Here is a 24,057-nt window from a genome sequence, read left to right on the forward strand (position 1 = left end):
AAAAATTTTAAAAATCCGGTAGTTCATTATTATTCCTTCTCTAATTTCAAGAAGTGATCACAGGTGGCCTCCGTGAAGCCCCTCGGGGCCCATCTGGTTCACGCTGTAAAACGCCCTGCTATGAACAGTGCAGGGGGACGTGTTTGTGGGGGCATGTTGCTCCATGTACCTGTGAGACACTGACATCCGGACAGAAAAATGTTCGTCGGAATGCGGCCTCAGGAGAAGTGTTATCTCTGTTGCCTCCAGTACGCGAGGTGCCTGCTGCAGGCGGGACTGTTGTTGCTCAACTGCGCTAAAGCTGCCAGGCCACCACGCCTTTCAGATACTGAAACTGTATCTGAAACTTCCCACCGACCCACCCTGTTTTGCACCCCTCGCCCGCTGCTGTTAAATTCTTTAGAAACCGGGGGAGAGGACTGCTGGCAGCTGGTAGGACCGGGTGATTCAACTTTTGGGAAGTGAAACTCCTTTGGGAATGAGGAGGAGGCTGCGAGGGTCCAACGAACTTAAGGGGAGTGACTCGGATGGAGGGGGGGTGGCGGTGGTCTGGGGGTATAAAAAGCCAACCACCGCCCCCTCCGTGTGAGCAACTTTGTGCCCTGCACACTCCCGTGTCTCTTGAGTCCGGCCCGCAGTTGGGCTTTAGCAGGCTGGAAGTGCGTCCCTCTGCTCCGGTGCGGTCCGGTTCGCCCGTGTTGTCCCGCCGCTCGCCGAGCGCCGACTCTGCTCTGCAGACATGACACCTGTCCTCCGAATGTGCGCTGTCCTCTTCGCATCAGCGCTGTTGCGAACTGCGACATCAGCCCACCTCAATGACACGTAAGTAAAACACGCTTCTGGTCGAGCTGATGCTTCTTCACGTCGTCCTCGGAAGTTTGGTTCTGTGCGTCACGCCGGGGGACGCCGCGAAGTGCACGCGCACAGTTTTTTTGTTTTTTTTTTTGCAGGAGAAGCAGCTGCACGGGATTAATTGAACAAAAAGTTTCAATGTGTGTGTGTTGTTCGTTTTCATGTTGTAGGCAAGTGTAGCATGTTTGGTATCGCCAATGACATCGCTTCACTGGTGAGCCCAAAAAGTCCAGTTTGGCCTCGGGATACTGTTACGCAATCAGTAGATAAGATGTCCTACCAGTGTGTGTGTGTGTGTGTGTGTGTGTGTGTGCGCGCGCGTGCGTGCGGCCAAGTCCCTCCATCTGCTACCACTTAGCACCTCTGATTAATAATCTTCTCCTATCCGCTAAAAATTATCTGGACAAAGAGGAACAATGAGAGATGATTGATGAGAGCCCATTTGGTTAATGTGCTGTGGTGACCAAAGATCATCTTAAAGGGCTCACTGCTTTCTTTCTTCATGATGCTGTTTTTAAGCTATAGGGCCTTACAGATGTCTGGCTTCTTATCGAGATCCTGGCTCTTAGTTTAAAGACAAAAAAACTCAATATGTCTGCACACTGATTCCCGTCCTGATCTTTGTTCTGCAGTCCTGTGTGTTATCTGCACTTTGGTCATCATGACTCAAATGGTTTTTCAATGTTTAGTATCAGAGTCCAGAGACTTACTCATCATGCAACTTCCTCTCTGGCAAAAATAGCATCAATATGCTCAACAGCACCACCCAAAACTCAATTAAATGTGTCCTTTTATTCCTCATTGCCAGCAGCAGGTCCCTGTGTGCCAACCAAGTACTGATTTGCATATGTCTTTTTCAGTGGTGCAACAAGTACACTGATCTTTTTACTCAAGTAAAAATGTACCAGTATCATGTTGCCATCAATCAAAATCCTACATGAGTATTATTATCAAACTGCACTTTTAGATCAAAAGTGAAGTTCTGTGGCTGATATTTTTACAAATTTCGTGGAGTGAAAAGTATTTCATTACTCTGAAATGTAGTGCAGTAGAAGTATAAAGTAGCATAGAATGGAAATGCCCAACTAAAGTACAAATGCATCAAAATTGTACTTCCCACCACTGGTCTTTCTGCACATTTTAAACCTGCAGTTACTGATTTTTATTGGCCACTTTGGGACAGCAGAAGCAACAATTTTGACATATTTTCACTTTTCAAGTTGATATATACAGCTCTCTATTTGCACATCCAACAGACAGAGAGCAGCATTATTTATGTGGAGTCGTGTTTCCAGTCACTTGATTAATGAAAGTCCAATATTCACTCTCCTTTTGGTCTCCACCAATTCCTCAGAAAAATATCTGGCTCTCTACATGTTAAATGCTCCATTATGTTTACACGCTAATGTAATGTCCTTTCTCTACCTGCAGTGTTTTTGCAGTGACTGTGAGCTCCCATGTGACCGGGGGTAAAGAGGAGACCCTGTGTGCCCAGATCCACGGCCCCACAGAGCCCGTCTCTCTTACTGTCTCCCTTGACATGGACTCTGGCAGCACCGTCATCCTAGAGGAGGCTGTCAAACAGGACTTTTACCGCTGCTTAAACTTCCAGGTCTGACTCAACATATACACACACAGTTAATAACCATATGGAAATAAGTATTATTTGCGCATGGTTTTCCAATGGCAGCAAGGTAGAATAGAGCAGAGCAAGATGTTTAATGTTTGTAGTGGTTAAATGTATCCATGGGGTTTCCAGGCACAGTGTACTTTCCTCTCCTTGTCCCCCCTCCATTAAACTAATGGCACAAATCCTGGCGTCACTCTGTACCTAATTATCCAGCCGGCACAATGACTGAGGCTGTCAGCGCCAATGGTTCTAAGTAAATGACTGCTCTGGTTTCTGTCACACCGCTGGTTGCTGTTATGCAACTTACAGGCCTTGTTTCATATTGATGCAAAACGACCCGCCAACCCCAATCAGCTCTGTGACAATGGCACTTAATTTCACTTCGTTCCCCAGTGTCTGGCCCTGCTGCAGGACTGGTCTGGAATTTGTTTATCTGCAACTAAACAAAGGCTGCATTCTGCCAGAGGCTAGCTATAGTCTCACCACACACACACACACACACACACACACACATGCATACAAAAAAAACGCCCCTCACAAATTTTGGAAGGGATTCCAGTCTCTGTTATGTAATAGCAACTCCAGTAGTAAGTGAAAACATATGCTATACAAGTATGACGGCATTTCATGATTATCCTTGTGTAGTGGAACAGGTCAGTTATTGCTCAATATCAGAACACCGCAGATGGATTTGTTTCCAAGCAGTTATTCTATAGCATTATAGTTGACCGATGTTTCACAGCAAACACACTCAAAAGAAGGAAAATGAGAAAGTGTCAACTGGGCACAACTGTGGTTCTGCATGAAACAAAATTTAAAAGTCCTCCCTTCCTTCCTTCCTCTCCTCCTGAACATTCAAATAACCCATGGTCCTGTCTGACAGATGTGTGTTTTCGGATATTGCAGGTCCCTACGGTCCGCAGCAGGATCGTGGCGAGCATTAATGTCACTATTCAGGGTGAGAGCGCCTTGATGAGCAAGAAGACCAAAATTCTCATTGAGCCTCCTGCTTTTATTCATATCATCCAGACTGATAAACCGATCTACAAACCTGGACAGACTGGTAGGTGGCTAATGTTTATGAATCAGAATCCTAATCATTAATACTCTGGCACTGTCCGCTAGGAAGACGTTAAAAGTATCAGGGTATGCTGTGTATTAGAATTCCCAATACTCTGCTGTAGCTGCACTGTTCTTCTGGCCCACATTATCCTCTCTCCGCTGCCTACCAATTCAGCTGTACTTGCACATCTTTGGACTAGTTCATAATATCTGCATAACGCTGTACCACTGCTTGACAGCTGTAGGAATTATGTCTATATTCAGCACACAGAAGAATGGCGGTGCCTCAAGAGTTTTTCGTGAGGTTGTTTGTAAGCCACATTTATCTTTAAAAAAAATAATAATAATAATAATACAGTGCAGATTTATAGTTGTGTGGGTGTTTTTTCTTCTTAATTGTGCTGTTTGTAAAGTTTGGAACCATCAATATGTTATTGCTAAATTAATATAACCATGTCATACTTCATGTAAAAATTTGAGACACTGGTTCAGCAAACCTTTATTATTAGCACTGGTATCTTCAATCTCAATAGCATTTGTGATTAGACCCTTCCTGCCAGGTCAACACCCACATCTTGCAAACTCCATGCCCCCAGTTTGGAACATGGGCTATCTGTCAAAAATTTTAGAGCCCCATCTGAGATAACCCCACTGAGGTCGTCAGGGGTTATTTATGACAATCAAAGTAATATTCATGTGTAAACTCGATGGAATTCCACTTTAAAACTCGATGGAATTCCCTTTTCCCAATTAAACTTGACATATTTATTACGACTAAACCTTTAAAAACCGTTGGTTACAATGTCTTCTGTGGCTCTGAAGGAACTTTGTGGAGCCCCAGAAAAAAACCTCAATAATGTCATAGTGATGTCAGTAGGGTTGACTTGGCTTCGGCTTGGAGATGAGCAAGCCTGTGGTTCAAACTGGGGACATGGAGTTTCAAAGACGTGGGTGTTCACCAGGAATCTAATATGCTGTTGACTTCCATTATGGGAAAGTATGAGAAATTCCATTGTCCAGTGTTTTTTGAGGATTAATGGGTGTCTACAGAGAAAGCATTTCAGTCATGTTTTTCATTCCTCCGTCTCGCATGCGTCTGACTGAACAGATACCATATTTTTATCAATTCAGGTGTCCACAAAAGCTGTGTAACAGCTTGCATTTTACTCACGCTATACCCCCCTAAACGCGACCTGAAGAAATGTTTACGCTGCGTTTTACACGCATAACCACAATGTCTGTGTAATAAACGCGGGTGACCTGCAACTCAATATTGTACCTGAATGCCTCCTGCGTTGACCCACATGGAGCACCTGAGCTACCGCTGCTGCTCTGCTAATGTGCTGCTCACGCTACACCTTCTATAGAAATTGTGTTACCCATATTGGGGACTAAAGTCAGGATATCTAGGCCTCTGCTGCTTCAGTTTTAACTATTCTTTATCGTTTATGTAAGTACATTCACCCAAAACTTTTGATGAATGCCATCTTTAAAAAAATAATAAATAAACAAATTTAAAAAAGCTTTGTTTCATTCCTTACACCGTTTAGAATCACCAGATAGCCCTCTGTTTTTTGCCATATAGCTAACCAGCAGATTTCTCTCATAATCCTGTCTTTTACCACTCAATGGAAAGTGCAGTATGCTGTAGGATTTCATTCTATGTATTGACTTCTTTTGTTTGCTGTGTTCCTTACACTATTACATATTTCTGTACAGGTATTACATTATATTAAGAGAATAAATTGATGGTAAAAGTGTTTGTTTTTTTTCCCCTCCTCCTTTTAAAGTGCAATTCCGAATTGTCTCCATGGATGCCAACTTCATCCCTGTAGCTCGAGTGGTAAGTTTTATTTACTTCCGTCAAAATCAGATGATGTTGAGTGATGTGTGTAATAACTCCAACCAGTGAACTTTGTAATCTGTCAGTGAGAATGAAGAGTGAGGTCTATTTTGGTTCAGGAGAGTGGGAGGTGAAAGGAGGGCTGTTTGTTGATTTTGAAGACAGCGTGGGTGTGAAGCGCTGTGTGGAGTAGTGTGATAAACATGCTGTCAGAGTTCATTTGGCACACACTACATTTGACCCAAACATCTGAATCAATATGGGCTCTAGGCCTTTTCCGTTTGTGATGAGAGCCTGAGAATACAACTGCTTGCAGTGACTGTTAAATCCATTCAAATATATCACATGATGAAGGTAGCTTTATACCTGATGGTAAATCCCATCAGGTATACAGTAGATTTCAAGTGGTCTCAAAATTAAAGTTGTAATATATAAAATCTAAATGTCTTTACACACTGTAAGTCTGTATCAAGTCTTGTGTATTATTTCATACACTTTTACCCCAGATTTTTGCCTAGCATAGATGCTCACTAATGAACTAGTTCTGTTTCTGTAAATGGCTAACTACGCAGTTCTCCTTCTGTTTTATTTAAAAAAAAAAAAAAAAAAAAAAAAACTTTCTGTGCATCAAAAGTTTATGGAAAAACTGACCAGATCATGATTCTTCTGCGAGCTAGCTGTAGATCAGAATCACTATACTACACTATCAAAGTGTGAAAATACATTTTCTACTCTTAAAAAACAGAGTAGAACATTGACACATTTACAGGAAAGCTTCACAAACATATTCCAGTTGTGTATATCGTGCAAATTCTGTGTGTTGCTAAGCAGCTTTTACATAAATGTTTTATTGTTTTTGTTTTTTCAGTACAAAGTGGTGGAGCTCCAGGTAAGGAACATTTTTCAACTGAATCACACTCTGAGACACAAGTAACTATTCTGCCAACTGACTAGTGGCTTTTCTTTTTTTTTTTTTCTTTTTTTTAAAAAAATATATATTTTATGGCATTTTTGCATTTTATTTGATTGTAGACAGTATAGAGGCAGGCAGGAAATGAGGGGGAGAGGGAGGGGGTATTGTGACATACAATATAGGTCCAACTGGGATCGAACCAGCCACATTATGTGGTACGCACCTAAGTTAGCAGTCGAAGCATGTTTAGCTTCTGTAATGTGATGCATTTCCAAGTGGAACAGTATGTGTGTGGGTTGTATCAGCTGGAGAGGTATTAGATTTATTTAAAAATGAATATGATAAACACAGGTAATTAAATACATAACTGCAATGTTGTATAATCGTATTATTTGTAGTGTTAGTTTGACACCCTTTTTTAAACCCCCTATGTGTTGGATTTTAAAATTTTTGACTTTGGTGACTCCTAGTGGTAGTACCAAAAATAGACATTAATATCAGCCAATCAAGGGACAAAGAGATGAACGGGCTGAAAGCTATTACTAGACTGCAACACTTTTCAACATGATTGTCATTTTTCTAAAAAAAAATCTTATGTCATCAGCATAATTTGATATGATAATCACATCACAATACTACACCTAGGGGCTTTAATATAATGCAGAATGGAGCCACCTTCAATAAATGTGCGTCTTTCTTTAACATTTTTAGGATCCCAATTCAAATCGCATTGCCCAGTGGTTGGATAAGCCAATTGATGGCGGCATCCTTGATCTTTCCCACCCTATGATTCCTGAGGCAGTACAAGGAAACTATAGGATCACTGCCTCAACAGACAAAGGAGAACAAATATCCCACAGCTTTGACATCAAGGAATACGGTCATCTGCAGTTACATCCTAAAAGAATAAAACTCTCACATTTACCAAAATAATGAGTTTTATTTGTGTAAATTTTCTGCTGTAATTGTTTGAATGATTCTGATTTTTGATTCTGTTTCCTTTTTGCTTTTAGTTTTGCCAAAGTACGAGGTAAAGGTTCACCTGCCCAGTGTGATAACCATCCTGGATCGAGAGGCAACACTAAAGATTTGTGGAAAGTGAGTGTCCCACTTACAAAGAACAGACTGAGATTAACAGTAGCGCTGATGTTTGGGATACACATCCATCAGATATCAAAAGTAACCATTTATTAGAGTCAAATGGAAAATTTAATTCTGCTCACTTTTTGGATGAGGAAACATAAATTAGAATACTGCAGCCACTTTGCATCTTTGTCTATTTTCTGAAGAAGATAAAATCATTTTAGGAAACTGTGTCTAAGCTTTGTGAAAGAAAAGTTGGTTTATAATTTATTCACTTTTGGTGATGCTCCAAGGTCTCTCCCACGGGCCTTAGACAGATGTTTTGAGTTCAGGGGGGCCTACATATGGAGCAGCCTTCCGCCTTACCATAAATGTAAATAAGCCAAGCTTTGCTTGTTTCAGGTTTCAATTTATGGCCAGTGTATGGACAGTGCTTGAACACCATATACATTTATATCCTATTGGATGATGTGTTTGGGTAGAAGTAAAGACAACCAATGCAACTATGTTCTTTTTATCAAGAAACACTATGAAAGATGATTGTAAGAGCCTTTCTATTCAGTGACTCTCCTTTAACTTTTTGTGATAAGGTTGGTTTGTCTCCTATATATTGTAAATTACAATATATTTCAAGTTAACCCTCTGTGTTTTGTGTTTAAAGTCCTTCTTGTAGAAAATCTTCCAAAACAGCTTTGAGTCTCTGTAGCGGCTGTTTCCCATGGCAGTGGTTCAGCGGCAACAGTGCTAAGAGGCGTGTTGCCAGTTTCCGTGGTGTGCTAATTACTGAGAATGTCATCCTGTTAAATAGTACAATTGTTGATAGAAGATGTTTTTTATTCCGTTTTTCAACAAGCCCAAATAGCATTAGCTTTCAGCTGTTGATTTAAACTGTCCCTTTGCAGCATTTAACATTTGGGAAACCCATTGTGCTGTCAAGTTTGTAATCTACTTGGAAATATAAAATTAGCAAACTAGGCTAACTAGATTTCACTAGCTTCCTAATGTAAACATTGAGTCCCACCAGATGTTTTTTTGTTGACGTTAAAACCTGCTGAGTCATCTGCTGCTCTAGTATACTCAGTGTTGTGTTTATCCAATGTTATACAAAAGAGGGGTCTTGCTAGCATTAGCTGTCTCTTTTATGGGTCCATTTGTGGTAACAACAAATAACCAGACTGTTAAGACTCACAAAATGGGCAACGTGGAACTTTTGTAACATAGAGTAATATACAAAGTAAAAAAACAGACTAATGTACGAAGAGACTAAGAAACATGAGCCATCGGTCCCACAGCTGGTTAACGGTGTTTGTGGGTGTTGGAATTTAAGTGAGATCACAAATTATTCCTAGTGCCCGCCCATATAGATATTGCATCAATCAAATTTACTGAGACAAAAAGGCATAGAAAAGACATAGACATAGTCAGAATTGAAAAATTCATGCAGCCTGGAGAAAATTAATGTATAACACTGCAAAAAAATGAATACAATTTTTAAATTTCCTTTTTGTGGTCACAACAAAGACAAAAAGAAAATACAAAAGTCAAAACGAGCGAAAGCGCAGTATCGAGATAGCGATATAGATAGATATATAATATACAGATTTCACAGCAAAAATAAATTTTAATTTCAGTTGGACCTTAAGAAATAGCCATTTAGTGTCTTCAACATCGGACATGATGTATATTATGCTGTTTGTTGCTGTTTCATTCCATACTTCACTTGCTATAGGAACATATTAACCTAAAATGGTTACTGTAAACACCTGCCCCCTTCTGTGAATGCGACTAAAATTGGGATCAATTTAAAAAAAAAAAAAATCTGTGTCCTTGTGCTGTTTCCTGCAGATACACCTATGGGAAACCAGTTGTTGGATCAGTTAAGGCAGTGTTTTGTAGAAATGCCATCCGGTTTTACTGGTATTCAGGTACCCAAGAGAGGGATCTCTGCAAGACTTATGAACTGACTGTGAGTATTCTAGATGAGAAAAAAAATGTGACTTGCTGTAATCACAGTTGTCTTTCACAAATTTTGTTTTTAAATTTGAAATTCATCCTTTTTGTTATCTTCTAGACGGATAAAAGTGGTTGTGCTATACAAACTGTAAATATGGCAGAGTTTTCCCTCGAAAAGAGCATGTACGATGACAGTTTTGAGGTGAATGCTGAAATAGAAGAGTATGGCACAGGTAGGTTTACTAGATGCCAGATACTGTTCATTAAGTGATCAGCAGCAGTTCCTGGTGAGCTGTGATCTCTGTTTATTACCATTTAGGGGTCATTCTTAAAGGCACTGGGCGGACCAGCTTCAGCAGTCACATCAGAACTGTCACTTTTGAGGATGTACCTGCAGCGTACAAACCTGGCATCCCATTTGAAGGAAAGGTAAGCAGTCTGGGAGCGATAGTCCGCTGTCAACAAAGCACAAAGATACATATTTATTGCTCTCCGGGCTAGTGGCGTGGTTCAAGAGATGGCAGTGTGACAGGATGAATCATGTTGACCATTGTGATCAGCTGACTGTTCCTCGAGCGTCACCGTGAGATAGACATTTTTAAGCCTCTGACCACAGTTAGCAGTGTAACAGAATTTTAAGCTTGGTGATTGAATGTTTTTATTGAAATGATCCTTCGGAGTTATAGTTGTCTTATTTCCTAACACTTTTTATGTGCATAGGCTTTTACTATCAAAAAAAACCAAATACGTTCAAATGCAGTTGCTCAACTTTTGTAATGATTGTTCAGTGGGAGAGTTTCATGGCCATCCAGGCCAGTCACTTAACATTATTATGCAGATGTTCAAAATAACTCAACCGTCCACCGTGATAGAAATATTGAGAATAGATGTAGTTATTTAGGGTCCCCCGAAGGTGAATCCTTGTGTTTTTGGTGACCCCTAACATTTAACTCTAGTGATACCAGCACATCAAAATTTATACTTAACCACTTCCATAACATGGTAGCTTGACAATTAACAGACAGGTAACCATGAAATTTGTTGTCAATAATCTTGGTCCCCATAGTTTGATTAAAAATAATTTAAACGACCCTTCTTCAAGTGCTACTACCAGGCTAATTTCAAGTAGTACATATGAAATACAAATATCAGTATTTATCAATATTACTAATAGGCAGACAGCACAATACTGATCACTTTCATGCTTACCAAAGGATGAACCCACTGAATTTTGGACACTTTATTATATTTCCTCTTGGACCACCTTCAGGCCTATATCACCTTTGTAGATAAGATGTCTCATACTGTAAAAGGCAGATTGCCATGAATATTTCTGAGCACATTCAAGTTCCCAACAAACCCTTTAGCCTTAAACCTAATGACCAGCACCACAAAGTTTACATTTTTAGCCCTTTATGGAAATGCTGGGGAATGGCAAGATCATTAGTATGCTGGCGAATAAGGAATTTTTAGTCTTGATAAGTGTCTGTGTCTTGATAAGTGTGCTGTGGGTTACCTTCTACTTTCTGACTTGTTTGCAGGTCAAAGTGATCGGTCCAGACAATAAACCTGTCACCAATGAGCCAGTGTACCTGTTTGTCAATGACTCGCACAACATAACCCTCACTACAGACAAGAAAGGCATGGCTTCGTTTTCTCTGGGCACCTCCCTCTGGAATGACTCTGTGAATCTCAGGGTTGGTTACAGCGTTATTGTGGCTATTTGTCAATTCAGTTTAAGGGCTTTCATTAACGAGTTCAGTATTCATCAATTTTACAATAAATATCTAATTAAAGAAACTTTCTTCTTGTTGAAGGTGGCCCTCATAGGTCTTTATTCTAATTAAACAAGTTGGTTTAGTGTTGTTTCATGGTTGAGAAATGGAGGTTGATAACGGAGTGTGAATTTGACCTTTGACCTGTCACTTATGTCAACAGGCAAGTTCTAAAAACCCAAAAGAGGATGAACCATTTGTGCCCAATGTGCGTAGACCAGAGTACAGGTCGGCCCACCACCACGTTGCCGCATTTTACTCCAAGAGCAGTAGTTTTTTGAAGCTCATGCAGGTCAGCGGGAAGATCTCCTGTGACAAAGATGCAACTGTGCGCACTCAGTACATCATCCAGGGGGAGGAGCTAAAGAAGGGACAGGAAGTCCTTGACTTCTTTTACCTGGTATGGGTTATGAGCTACTCTCAATATTGTAATATCCATCTGGTACTATGTAGGGGACCCTCACTACATTGGTGAGGGAGACAATGTGAGTGTTTACATTTTTAAGAAATATAGCTGGTCATCTACAATTTTTGTAAATGCTGTGATGTTTAAAGTACGCTTTATTTGTACTAACATGGTTGTTAAAAATCACATCACAGAGACACTTATGAGTAGTTGGAACTGATGTTGGTGACATCCATCACTTTTTTTGAAATCACTTAGATCATACATCTCACCTACATTATGCTATTGTTTATTTGAGCAGTAATTAAACCAATCCAATTACTAGGCTAGGCTTAAAGGCTTTTGCAGAAGAGAGGTGGACCTAATAATGTAAACTTAACACTAAGTGTTTAAAATGGATTCCAAAATACTTTTCCCTTTTTAATGTGAAACACACATTAATACATTTCTGTTCCTGCATTGTCCTTCTTCGTAGGTGATGTCCAGAGGTGGAATTGTGCAGCACGGCCGTGTTCCAGTGGCTGTTAAAACGGGAACTGGTACAAACTAATGTTATTTGAACTGAGAAGGCTTATCTTAAAACATAACTCTGGTGATATTCTGTATTTCTCTTTAATGTCAACAAAGCCCATGAAAAGACCACAAGCAACAATGGAAGTATCCTACTAACAATTGCTCTATCTTTATCCAAATTGTGATTATATATTATTCCTTTTTGCCATGGTGCTCAATTCCAAAAAATATTAAAAACACATCAATGGGACACATTGCACTGGGTGACATGTACCTTCATTATCATGAACACAGCCACTGGCAAAAATTAGTGTTTTGTACACAGGCAACTGTTTGTGATCAAATTCACCGTATCAACTTAAAAGATGACGAATTGGCTTTGTGTTCAGAACCACAGACAGGCTGGGAAAGATGGAGTGTATTGAGATTTTGTTGGTGTTAGTCTTATCTTGGGTGTTGTTGTCAATAACAAACATTGAATATACAGTCCCTTATCCTTTACTGTCTTGGGTTCAAGTGGTTGAGGTTAACCACAACTAAGTAATTTTTTTAGGTCATCTTTAGGCTAACCTAGCAGCTTAGTATTTGCGTATGTGTGGTAACATGAGAAAATATATTTTTGTTTTAATGTATTTTGACAGTTATGTCATCGTGTCACATGTCACATTTCTTTGTCTCTGTGTTTTGTGCCTTAGTCAACAACGGGGAGTTCTCCATACCACTCCAACAGGTGACAAACCTGTCACCATTTGCCCAGGTGGTAGTTTACACTGTGATGCCCAGTGGAGAGACTGTGGCCGACAGCCAAGACTTCCCCATTCAGCTCTGCCTCAATAACAAGGTAGCTTATTAAATGAATCCAAGACGTCAAAATACCTTTTTGAAAGTCTTCCCAATGGTAAAGTGGTCTCAGACTTATGGACCCCTATATGCATTTTAGCCTATTTTTAGTCTTTTATTTGAGACTTAGCAGAAGGATAAACACAAATGTCATCTAATCTGCTCCCAAAGTAATGACTCCACTGTATTTCCTTTGCAGGTGTCTCTGAAGTTCTCCTCTCTCCAAAAGCTTCCAGCAGAGAAGACCACGCTTACTCTCCAGGCTCACCCAGGCTCCATGTGTTCTGTCAGAGCAATCGATCAGAGCGTCCTCCTGTTGCAGCCAGAGCAGGAACTAACTGTCGACTACGTACGACACCAATCCTCAATGCTACTTTTACCTATCTACCTGTACCAACACTGTAACATGGTGTTTATAATGTAAATAGCATAATGCTTTGATTTCAGAGACTAAATCAATATGAAATCAAAAATTTTATTACAGCTAATTTGTTCAACAGTAGGCAAAACTCTGAGATGCTGCTGGTGTTGAAACGTTTTTGAGTATTCAGATCATCATCGTGTGGACCTCCATCATTCAGTCTGCTGACCTCCCCTTATGTACACGGGTGTTTTTGTGCAGGTATACAGTCAGCTGCCCTTACAGAAGTTGTCAGGATACACCTATGAGGTTGAAGACTTTGAGCCATACCCCTGCTTCCCTGTTCCAATGCCAGAGCCAGAACTCGAACCAGAACCAGAACCAGAACCGGAGATTGTGGTTGACGTGCAGGCAGCCCGTCGATCAAGTCGCTCAGTCTACTTTGGACTGCCCAATCAGAAGAATGATGTCTACAGCATTTTTAAAGTGGGTCATTTTGATTGGCTATTAAAGAAAAGGCTATGTGGGATATTGGCATTGATTAATGATATTTAGTTGGATATATATTTATGAGAATCTCTCTCTCGATAGATAGATAGATAGATAGATGATAGATAGATGTGTATATATATCTATAGATAGATCTATATATCTAGTCTGTTTTTTGATCTTCCTCGTCTCATCTGTCTACAAAATATTTCAATCTCTATTTCATCTGTATGTCTTTCTCTCTCTTTTGTTAATTTAAACCTATTTCTATGCATCTACCTCTGTCTGTCTCTATCTCATTCTCTCTATTATCCATCTTTTCATTTTCATCTTTATCTGTCTTTGTTTTTTTTGGTAATTACATCTTAATTTAAAACAGTTTACATGCGGTAAAGCATTGTCTTCTGTGTCATATTGTGTGTTCATCACAAGTGATCAAATCATATATAATGTATGGCTTAACAATCTCTCATTTTGTTTTATCATCTCTTTGTCTCTTTCTCTCTCCCTCTTCTAGGAAATTGGAATCAAAATTGTGACCAACTCTGATGTGAAAAAACCTTATAACTGCCATGAAAGGACTTATAATACATATATGTATTATGATATGGGTATGTTTTATGGTATGCCACTTATATTTTCCTTTGAATGTCCATTCCACTGTCCATTGATACTGGCCCCACAACAAGAAACTACCATTGTACTGTGAACTTTACTAATAGAGGTAGAGGAAGATAAGCAACTCGCCAGTGATCCTGAGATTCTCCCTGTTGAAGATCGAGCTGGAAAGACCAAGGAGACTATTAGAACATACTTCCCTGAGACCTGGATCTGGGAGCTGGTTTCTCTTGGGTAAGTTTAGTTGTGTAATTAAATTTTTATTTTTTTTTTTTTTTATTCATGTGTTCCTAGATTTCGTAGACTCTCCTGTTCCCATGGCCTTCAACATGATGCCACAGAGTTCAGGTGGTGTGCTGAAAGGTAAAGATGAGGAGAAGAAGGAAACCGTCAGGACATTCTTCCCTGAGACCTGGATCTGGGACCTAGTTACTGTGGGGTAATAATGATATATCCTATGAAAAGGATCAAAAACATTAATCTTTCCTATTTTCAGACATGTGTGCATTTTGAACACTGGCAGAGTGTGCGTTAGAATGTTTTCATACATCTCTTGGTTTGTTTTTGAATTGATTAACCGTTTAGAAAATAGTGAAAACGTTCCTTTCAGTTTTCCAGAGGCCTAAGTGACATTCATAAACTGTATGACACCTTGTTTTGTCAGACCAACAGTCCAAGAACCAAAGATAATCGACTTGCAATGATATTAACCAGAGTACAACAGAACATTTACATAAGAGAAACAGTAACAAGTTAATGTTAGACATGTGATTTGAATAGATTTGATTGACAGTGGCCATATGACCCAACAACTGTCATCAGATTTGATTCAAATGTTAAATCCAGATTGGTTTATGGAATTATGTAGCATCACAAATTTTCAACTGAGTCCCATCCATGTGAAACCAGTGAGAAGAGCAGAGAAAAAAAAAGAAATACAGAAATCTCTGTGTGCAATAGCCAAAAGAGTTCTAACTTTGGCAGAAACTTCTGTCTGGTATAGGACCCCACTAGTAATACATTTGTCATGTTTTTGCCACATAATGTACCATGAGATGAACTGTAGCAGCATGGCTTTAGGGATGGCAATGTTGTTAGTACAGCACTTAAATTTGGCACAGTACAAAATGTCATGGCAGTCAACCCAATAGTTGCTGAGATATTTCGGTCTGGAGAAGACATTCATGGTCTTCATAGGCTGCCGACTATTGACTCCCTCTGATTTTTCTCTGGTGCCATTTAGGTTCACATTTTTGTTATAAGATTGCAAGGTTGGTTTGGCAGTTGGTCCACCAGTTTGGTCCAGACTAAAATATAATACAACTTTTGAATGAATGGATGGATTGGATGCCTGAAATTTTGTACAGACATTCATGGTCTCCAGAGAATGAATCCTGATTAGTTTGGAAATCCTCTGACTTTTCCTCTAGGGACAGAAGTAGGCTGACATTTTTGGCTTTTACTGAAATATCTTGACAACTCTCGAATTGATTGCTATGAAATTTGGTATAGATATTCATGGTGTCTAGCAGATGAATCCATATGACTTTGGTGATCATCTGTGCTTTCCTCTAACATCACCAGCAAGTCAAACTTTCACTTATTCTGTGAAATATTATTGTCTATTATTATTGATGGATTGACACAAAATTTGGCACAGACATTCATGGTTCCCAATACTGCTGACTTTGGTGATCCTTTGACTTTCTTCTAGCGCCACCATGAGGTTGACATTTGTGGTTTGAGTGAAATGTCTCCACAAGTATATCCACTACTCACATGCAAGTCCCCTTCCAGATAAATTGTAATTAGTTCAGTGATCCTCTGACTTTTCAGTCAGCGCCACTATCAAGATCCAAATTATTTTGACCAAATATCTGGAATACTAATGACATTTCCATCAGCCTCCCCTGTACTTTGTGTTTACTGCTAATTAGCAAATGTTAGCATGCTAAACTAAGATGGTGAACATTGTATTAACATTATACCAGGGTCAGCATGTTAGCATTGCCATTGTGAGCATGCTGGCATTCTGACATTAGCATGTAGCTCAAAGCAGGGCCTCAAAGTGCCGCAAAGCATGGATTTAGACTCTTGAGTCTTGTTTAATAAAATGTTGTTAAAAACTGTAGGATGGATTGGCACAAAATTTCTTAAAGACATTCATGGTTCCCAAACGAAGCATCCAAATGACTTTGGTGATCCCTTGAATTGTCCTTTAGCACAAGGATGAGGTTAACATTTGTGGTTATGACTGAATGTCTCGACAGCTACTGGATGTCTTTTCAGGAAATTTGGTACAGACAGGCATGTCCCTCTGAGGGATTTGCAATAATGTTATTGTTCCAGTGTGCTGACATGCTAAACTATGATTGTGAACATGGTAAACATTATATCTGCGTAACATCAGCATGTTAGCTTTGAAATTTTGAGCACGTTAGTATGCTGATGTTAGCATTAGGGGTTGTTTGACTTGAAACGTACAGCCCCACAAAGCTTCTAACATGACTGTAGAGTCTCCGTCTTGGTGTGGGTTATTTTTGGCTGCCCAGGTGGTGCAGGAGTAAAGTTCCTGTCCACCACTTAAGACACGGTTTTGTCATGCTCTCTGACAACCAGAGTTAGCCATGTCAATAAATGAATTAGGAATGGGCACATTACGATGATATTTGCCAAGCAGTCTCTCACTAAAGGATGGCGCTTTCCCTTTACCCCCACAGGCCAAAACACAAGATATCTTATCACGTATTACCACACATTGCCATGAAATTTGATGAACATATTTATCTTTCCAGTGATTACACTTTTGAGGGGAACTCCATGCTACTTGAAGTTTTTAATATGACTGCTTGTATGTTTGTACAGAGACAGTGGGTCAGTGAATGTGGAGAAGATAGTCCCTGACACCATCACTAAATGGGCAGCTGGAGCTTTCTGCGTCTCATCTGTTGGCTTTGGCTTGTCGCCTGAAATTGGACTGACTGCCTTCCAGCCATTCTTTGTCAGTCTAACCTTGCCCTACTCTGTCATCCGAGGGGAGGTCTTTACACTCAAAGCCACCGTCTTCAACTATCTCTCCAAATGCATTATGGTAAATATTTAAATCAAGATGACAGATAGAATTAATTTTAATGGATTCAAAAGTTTGAAAAAGTAGTCTGTGGGTACATTTAATTTGACTTGTTGTGGATGTCAGCTCATCAAGATGAAATGATATGAAATATAATAATTAAAGATGAGATAAATTAAATGAGAAATTTTCACATATACTTTGTCATATATGCTTCACATATTTGGAATTTATTTATTTCTGAGGCTGAGGAGTTTTGTGTATTATTATTATTATTATTATTATTATTATTATTATATATATATATATATATATATATATTTTTTTTTCCCCTCCTGTCTGCAGGTGAATGTAACACTGGCTGATTCAGACCAATACCTCTTCAGAAACTGCGATGGCTGCCAGTACAGTGTGTGTTTGTGCGGAGAAGAGAGCAGGACCTTCTCATGGATTGTGACTCCAACTGCCCTCGGTATTTATAGATAGCTGACCAGAAATAATGGAGATTCAATTCCATTCAATTTAGAAATATTTTTTTGTTGTCTTTGTTGTTTTTGTTTTTTTTATTTTTATTTTTTTAATACATTTTGTTGCAAATTATATATGCCAGTCAGCATTATTCACCTTTTCATATTACACAATATAACAGAACTGTTATATGTTCCTTTGGTAGTCTGTGGAAAAAAAAATGAACATGAGAACATAAATATGACTTAAAATAATCACTACTTTACAGTTTCAATAGGAATTTGTCATGGATGCCATTGTTTTTATATTTTCCAGCCCATTTACTACAAATCATGTATTCTTTATGTCACTGGAGACCATTTTCCAAACCATCCTGTGTCTTTTCAAAGACACAGGATGGTTTTTTATCAAAATCAAACATTTAGAGACTCTAAATAGGTAATTCAATACAACTAACATAATATTTTTGTCTAAAGTGATGTTATTGCTGTGCTGCAATGCAGTTGTGAGTGCAGATTGTACTTTCCACCACTGGCGGTTTTCAAATCATTTACTCAAATACTGTCAAAGTACAATTTTAAGTACTTATACTTCCACTACTTCATATTTCCAAGTTATGCCTCTCTATACTTCTACTTCACTACAATTCAGAGTAAAATACATTACTTTTTACTCCGCTATATTTATTTGACAGCTGTAGTCACTAGCTACTTGACTAGATTAAAATTTTACACAGATAATACAATGAGTTAATAAAGTATGATGCATTGTTAAAATAAAAGCAGTAGATAAAACTACTACTATGTAAAGTCATGATTTTAAATACATGGCATTACTTGTAATGGAGGACTTCTACCTTGTCTTACTGCTACTTTTACTTTATATTTTATTTATATATAATATATATATAATATAATATAATTTGTTTATATTTTGTTTAACTAATAATTCAAAAAAATAATCAAAGGTAACTGAAAACAGAACCTTCATAGTGGAGGCACTAACCTATATGAGTACTTTATTCCTTTGGCAAAAATCAGAGCAGACATAATCCCTGTGCTTTAGAGCTGAAATGATTAGTCAATTCATTGATTAGTTGATCGAAAAAATATGGAAAACTTTGACAACAGTTCTGGTATTTAATTCTGTTAGATCTGTTTTTTAACCATATGCCAGGAATTCTCTGGTTCTGTCTTCTTAGATATGAAATATTTGCGGGTTTTCATAGTATACTAAACTTACGCTCTTGAAAAATTTAATTGAGATTTATCCCAATTCTCAGACATTTTATACATCAAGAGGATAAACAGCAGATTAATCATCATTATTTGCTGCCCTACTGTGATTTATTAGTTTTCATATTGAGGTAAATTGAATGGTAGTGGGTGGCTACCTGAAAGGTATGAAAAACACATTTAGAAATCTAAAACACTGTGGTGTACCTTGGAATTTGACCAGCAGTAATGTGAAGTATACATGCAAAACACTAGTAGGGCCCTTTTAATGTACGAACGCTCTTTTTAGAGGCTTTTCAACCTGAGCTAAGACAATTCAAAGGAAAATGGTAAACATAAATTCATTCTCACATTTTTTGAATTGTCTAATTTTATCATATTATCATTTTATCTTTTGTTAAATATTACCTATTAGCTAATATGACTATTAGTCCTTTTTAAAAAGTGATTGAACACTGTCTCAAACAGTTTCAACCAGTCATAGCTCTGGTCTCCCAGCCTTCTCATTACTTCAGAGAAATTTTCCAATTAACTGTCACCAATAATATAATGCAGTTTTTACATCTTTAAGATTAAATAATGATGTTGTTTGTTCCATCTAATACAATCTTATATACTTTCAGTGACAAAGATAGTACAGAACAAGCTAATTAATCCCTATTAAGGGCAGTGACAGCTGTTTTGTCTGCACTGCTGGAAGCAAAGAAAGGCAGCTGTTACTGTAACGTTGCCTGGTTTGAAAGCAGAGGATTTCCATCAGCCTCCATCAGCAGGGATGGAGATTAGGCTCCTATGAATGTCAAATTGCACTCCTCTAATTCCCCCTTAGAGGAATGCTGACAATCACTTGTACTAACAAGTCAGGTAGTATCTCTGACGAAACGCTCAGAAACCTCTCCCTTGGGGGGTGATCTGTACTTGTCCTCTGTGTGAAGGATTGTGGGCTGTGAAGGAAAGAAAGGAGGATGTGGGAGAAGGAGCTGTATGGGAGAGAGGCAGTATAATAAAGCAACAAATAGGGATTAATGAGGCCAAATAAAATAGGAAACAGGGGGAGGAAGTAAAACAGAGAAACGGGGGATGGAGGAAGAGGGAGGATAATGAGTTGGATTGAAAAGCTGATGTGAAGCTATTTTGCCTCCGTATGCAAAATGTGATTGTGTGACAAGACAAGGGAGCAGTAATCAATATGCCCCTGCTTTCAGAATAAGAGCATGTTTGTGTGCACACAGGTGAGGTGAATCTGAAGGTCAGCGCTGAGGCCCTGAAGACTGATATACTATGTGGCAACGAGGTGGCCACTGTCCCTGAAATGGGCAGAATCGACACAGTGATCCGCACCCTGCTGGTGGAGGTCAGTAACTGTCAGACATGATGCAAAACATCAGAGTGGTTTGTCACAAAACAAGAGTTACGAATGCCACTGCGGTTCAATGAATTTTGGATGACCGGCAGGAACAATGCATAATACCTGGATATCATCAGTGCATGTGCAGGACATCGAGACCTTTTTGTAATAAAGTCCTGTGAGACCTGGGTGAAGTCAGTGACCTGATAAATGAGCCTGGCACCCAGCAGTAGTTTCCGAAAGAATCTTTTCATCAAGATTGAGTGACAATCAACTTCATCCAGAATTCATGAAACCGTAGTTACAGTCGCAGCTCTTGTTCTATTGCATTCTTTTTGACCACCAGAGATGGCATGTAACAGTTGGATGACTCGTGCCAACAAAGTCACAAGGAATCTACACTCAGCATGCCTCAGTTTCATACCGAAGATGTACACAAGACAGCTAGAGTTGTCAAGACCCAAGGGTCCAAACCAAGGCCTCCCACTAGCTGAGATGTTGCGGGGAAAAAATTAATGACTTCTGGACTTCGGAGTCAGGCTCTGCTCCCATGACCTTTTGGATAGTTTGGGTGCTGGATGCTGAGTATAATAAAACTTTCTTAAACTGGCCACTCCCATCACAAATATGATTTATAGAATCACTGAATAAAAAGAAATCCCGAGTACTTTAGAGATGGCAACAGTTGATGTTGCTTCTGAAACCTGGTAAAGACAAACAAAAATGTAATTCCTATATGGACCCCTTAGTTTATTAAACGCTGACTGCAAGGTACTAGCAAAATTTATCGTACTTAGAGTAGGCAATATTATTCTAAAGTGCATACATGCAGACCAAACAGGGTTTATTAGAAAGAGACAGGGTGCTGACAATGTATGGTGGTTAATTCATATAATCAACTCAGCACAAACAAAATCACCCAATGTTGATAGTGTCAATAGATGCTTTTAAAGCCCTTGACAGGATTGAGCCAACCCTCCTACTTGAAACCCTTGAAGCAATGAACTTCAGAAATCCCATCATTCAATATATTATAACTTTTGACCTCATATCTCTTGACAGTCTGCAGACAAGGATGTCCAGCATCTGCCCTCCTTTTCAACCTAGCCACCGAGCCACTGGCTCTTGCCATCCCATATAACCCTAATATTACAGAAGTTAAGTTTAGATTGAGTGAACACAAAGTGTCTTGGTATGCCGATGACCTTTTTATACCTGCACAATATCCTCTCATTTGATGTACAGGATAATTATACTATTACATCTCCTCTAAAGTGGTCCCTTAACCATTATGGGTTTAAATACCTGGGCATCCAGATTAGAAATACAATTGACAGGGTATACCATGACAATTATGAGAATCAAACTGGGCCTTAATAGGTGGTTGGACTTACCCTTATCCCTAACTGGCAGAATAAACACAATAAAATATATTACCCACATTCATGTATCTCTTCCTATGCATCCCTTTTAACAATTCTAAAAGCTGCTTTTTCAAAGAGTAGAGTGAATAAAACCCTTATCTCCTTTTCATGGCATAAGAAAACTCCCAAACTCAGACATACCACACTACAGGCCTCCTATTCCAAAGGTGGACTAAACTTCCAAAACTTTCAATTGTATTACCTCACATCCCATTTCAGACCAATATGGATTTGGCTGCATTCTGAACATAATAAAATCAAATGGATCTCAATTGAACAACATGAAGTGACTGCCATTCCATTGAATGCTGGACCATTCCTGGGAGAGGGAGGATCACTACTATCACTAACAACTAAAAGTAGCTACTATCACCAATCAGCATCCTTACACTGTTGCAAGAGGCCAACTCAGTCATTGGATTAAAAGGGCACTTTCTTAGAAATATGCCTTTTTATGGAACAACCCCATAATGTGGACAAAACACTTAAAAATGGACTGACAAAGGTTTTTAAAATTGAGAATCATCAGATAAATGATATGTTTGCTAGTTTTCTCCCAAAAGTACAATCTCCCAACAAAGAATTTTTTTAAATACCTTCAAATCAGACACTGGATAAGATCAAAGTCTGTAGAAACATTCCCAGATATTCCTAAGTATCAGTATCAGTATCCATAACAATACTAGCGGCCTGATATATTCATATTCCCCAACCTTAGAAATAACTGCCTTGATTATGAACAACCTTTTATAAAACATAAATGGGAGCTGGATTTACACTGCTTCTATGATGATGCAAAGTGGAATAATCAATTGAAACAAGTTAATACCTTCTTAACTCCCTAATTCAATTCAAAATATTACATAGGACGTACTATTCATGTCTCAGACTACATAGATTCAACAATAACATCTCTCCTGTATGCCAGGTTAGGTGTTTTTTGCATGTGTCATGATTTTTTAGTGGTATTGTTCCAATTCAGTGTTCACTTTGCTTGTTGAATTTTGTATTTCTTTCTGTCCTCCTCCTGGCTTTAAATGGTGAAAATTACATGTTAAGACATCTGTTTTTGGGACACTAATACTGACAACACGGGATATATAATTTCTCACCCAATAAACAGAGCTTTGCCCCAAAAAACTGTTAGGTCTGCCACTAAGAGATGTTTTGTTTTCAGTATTTGATTTTCTATGACTTTTTTTGATCAACTGATATCTTCTTCTTTTATAGAAGCTTATCAGAACACAAAGTGACAGCTCAGAATTGCAAATATTGTCCTGCCGAGAGTGAAAATATTCACTCAAATAGAAAGTATAAAAATCCTAATATTTGACAGTCTGTAAATGTAATATATTCAGTATTTTACTTGATAAATAAAAAAACTAAAATCATCATATCTTACATCAGTTCATCATCAAACATCATCAAATTCATCATCATTTAAAAATGTTTAATTACACCAGTTCCATCAGTTCTTATTAGTAGGCCGCTTTATGTATTTAAAATACATTGGAAACTTTTATTAAATTTTTTTTTTTTTTTTTTTTTTTTAAACCCCATTTGTGATGAACCTTTACACATTTTTATTTCTGGAGCTGGTCCAAAAGGCACAGATTCCATTTTGCTGTGCTGCTCACTACTGGCATAGGCACAATATTTTTATGAAATTTTTTTTTTTTTTCCTCCATTTTGTTTGTACTGTGGATGCACACGGGAACAATGCACTACACATTCCTGCCAGTATCCCACTATTTCGCTGATTGAGAGTTGGTGCTAGTAACGTACCAAGAGCACTGCAAGCAAGACGGGTGTAAACAATGCATGAAAATTTAAGAAAATTGGTTTGCAACTGTTTCAGGAAGGAAATGCATTTAACGTATTTATTAGACCTCAGTGATACACAAAAATTGCATTTTGATGTCAAACCGTGAAAGAAAACTCCAGTTTAACAACACATTTGCAATATCAACTTTACAAGATGATGACATGTCTTTGTTTTGTTTACAGCTTGTCCTGCCGCCCCCAAAGGGCCAAAAAGTCAATTAATACTACTGTAATGTCAGACAAAATGTGTCACACAGTTATGTCCTCCTGTTATTTGTTGACTTACTGGATTGTGGCAAATCTTTTGAGGCTGTCGTTAGTCTACATTTGAGAACATTGTGGCCACATTT

General features: G+C 38.6%; 1 protein-coding gene across 3 annotated transcripts in view; it reads left to right on the top strand.

The window, feature by feature from the left end:
* The first annotated feature begins 596 nt into the window (after positions 1-596).
* The window catches only part of LOC120791489 (alpha-2-macroglobulin), a 41,004-nt gene continuing 17,543 nt past the window's right edge, over positions 597-24,057 (top strand). The window contains exons 1-21 of one of the 3 annotated variants that reach the window (XM_040129881.1): positions 597-822; positions 2,284-2,464; positions 3,389-3,545; positions 5,335-5,387; positions 6,256-6,276; positions 7,012-7,180; positions 7,314-7,398; positions 9,229-9,349; positions 9,455-9,569; positions 9,656-9,765; positions 10,878-11,033; positions 11,275-11,511; positions 11,993-12,056; positions 12,726-12,871; positions 13,070-13,219; positions 13,493-13,717; positions 14,238-14,343; positions 14,443-14,572; positions 17,204-17,429; positions 17,754-17,880; positions 20,344-20,465. In XM_040129881.1, the coding sequence (XP_039985815.1) occupies positions 740-822; positions 2,284-2,464; positions 3,389-3,545; positions 5,335-5,387; positions 6,256-6,276; positions 7,012-7,180; positions 7,314-7,398; positions 9,229-9,349; positions 9,455-9,569; positions 9,656-9,765; positions 10,878-11,033; positions 11,275-11,511; positions 11,993-12,056; positions 12,726-12,871; positions 13,070-13,219; positions 13,493-13,717; positions 14,238-14,343; positions 14,443-14,572; positions 17,204-17,429; positions 17,754-17,880; positions 20,344-20,465 (2,784 nt within the window). In that variant the 5' untranslated portion in view covers positions 597-739. Of the gene's footprint in view, positions 823-2,283; positions 2,465-3,388; positions 3,546-5,334; positions 5,388-6,255; positions 6,277-7,011; positions 7,181-7,313; positions 7,399-9,228; positions 9,350-9,454; positions 9,570-9,655; positions 9,766-10,877; positions 11,034-11,274; positions 11,512-11,992; positions 12,057-12,725; positions 12,872-13,069; positions 13,220-13,492; positions 13,718-14,237; positions 14,344-14,442; positions 14,573-14,632; positions 14,778-17,203; positions 17,430-17,753; positions 17,881-20,343; positions 20,466-24,057 lie in introns of all 3 variants that reach the window. The other 2 variants (XM_040129882.1, XM_040129880.1) reach the window with 2 other exon arrangements.

This window comes from Xiphias gladius, chromosome 7, assembly GCF_016859285.1.
Source record: "Xiphias gladius isolate SHS-SW01 ecotype Sanya breed wild chromosome 7, ASM1685928v1, whole genome shotgun sequence".
NCBI lineage: Eukaryota > Metazoa > Chordata > Actinopteri > Istiophoriformes > Xiphiidae > Xiphias > Xiphias gladius.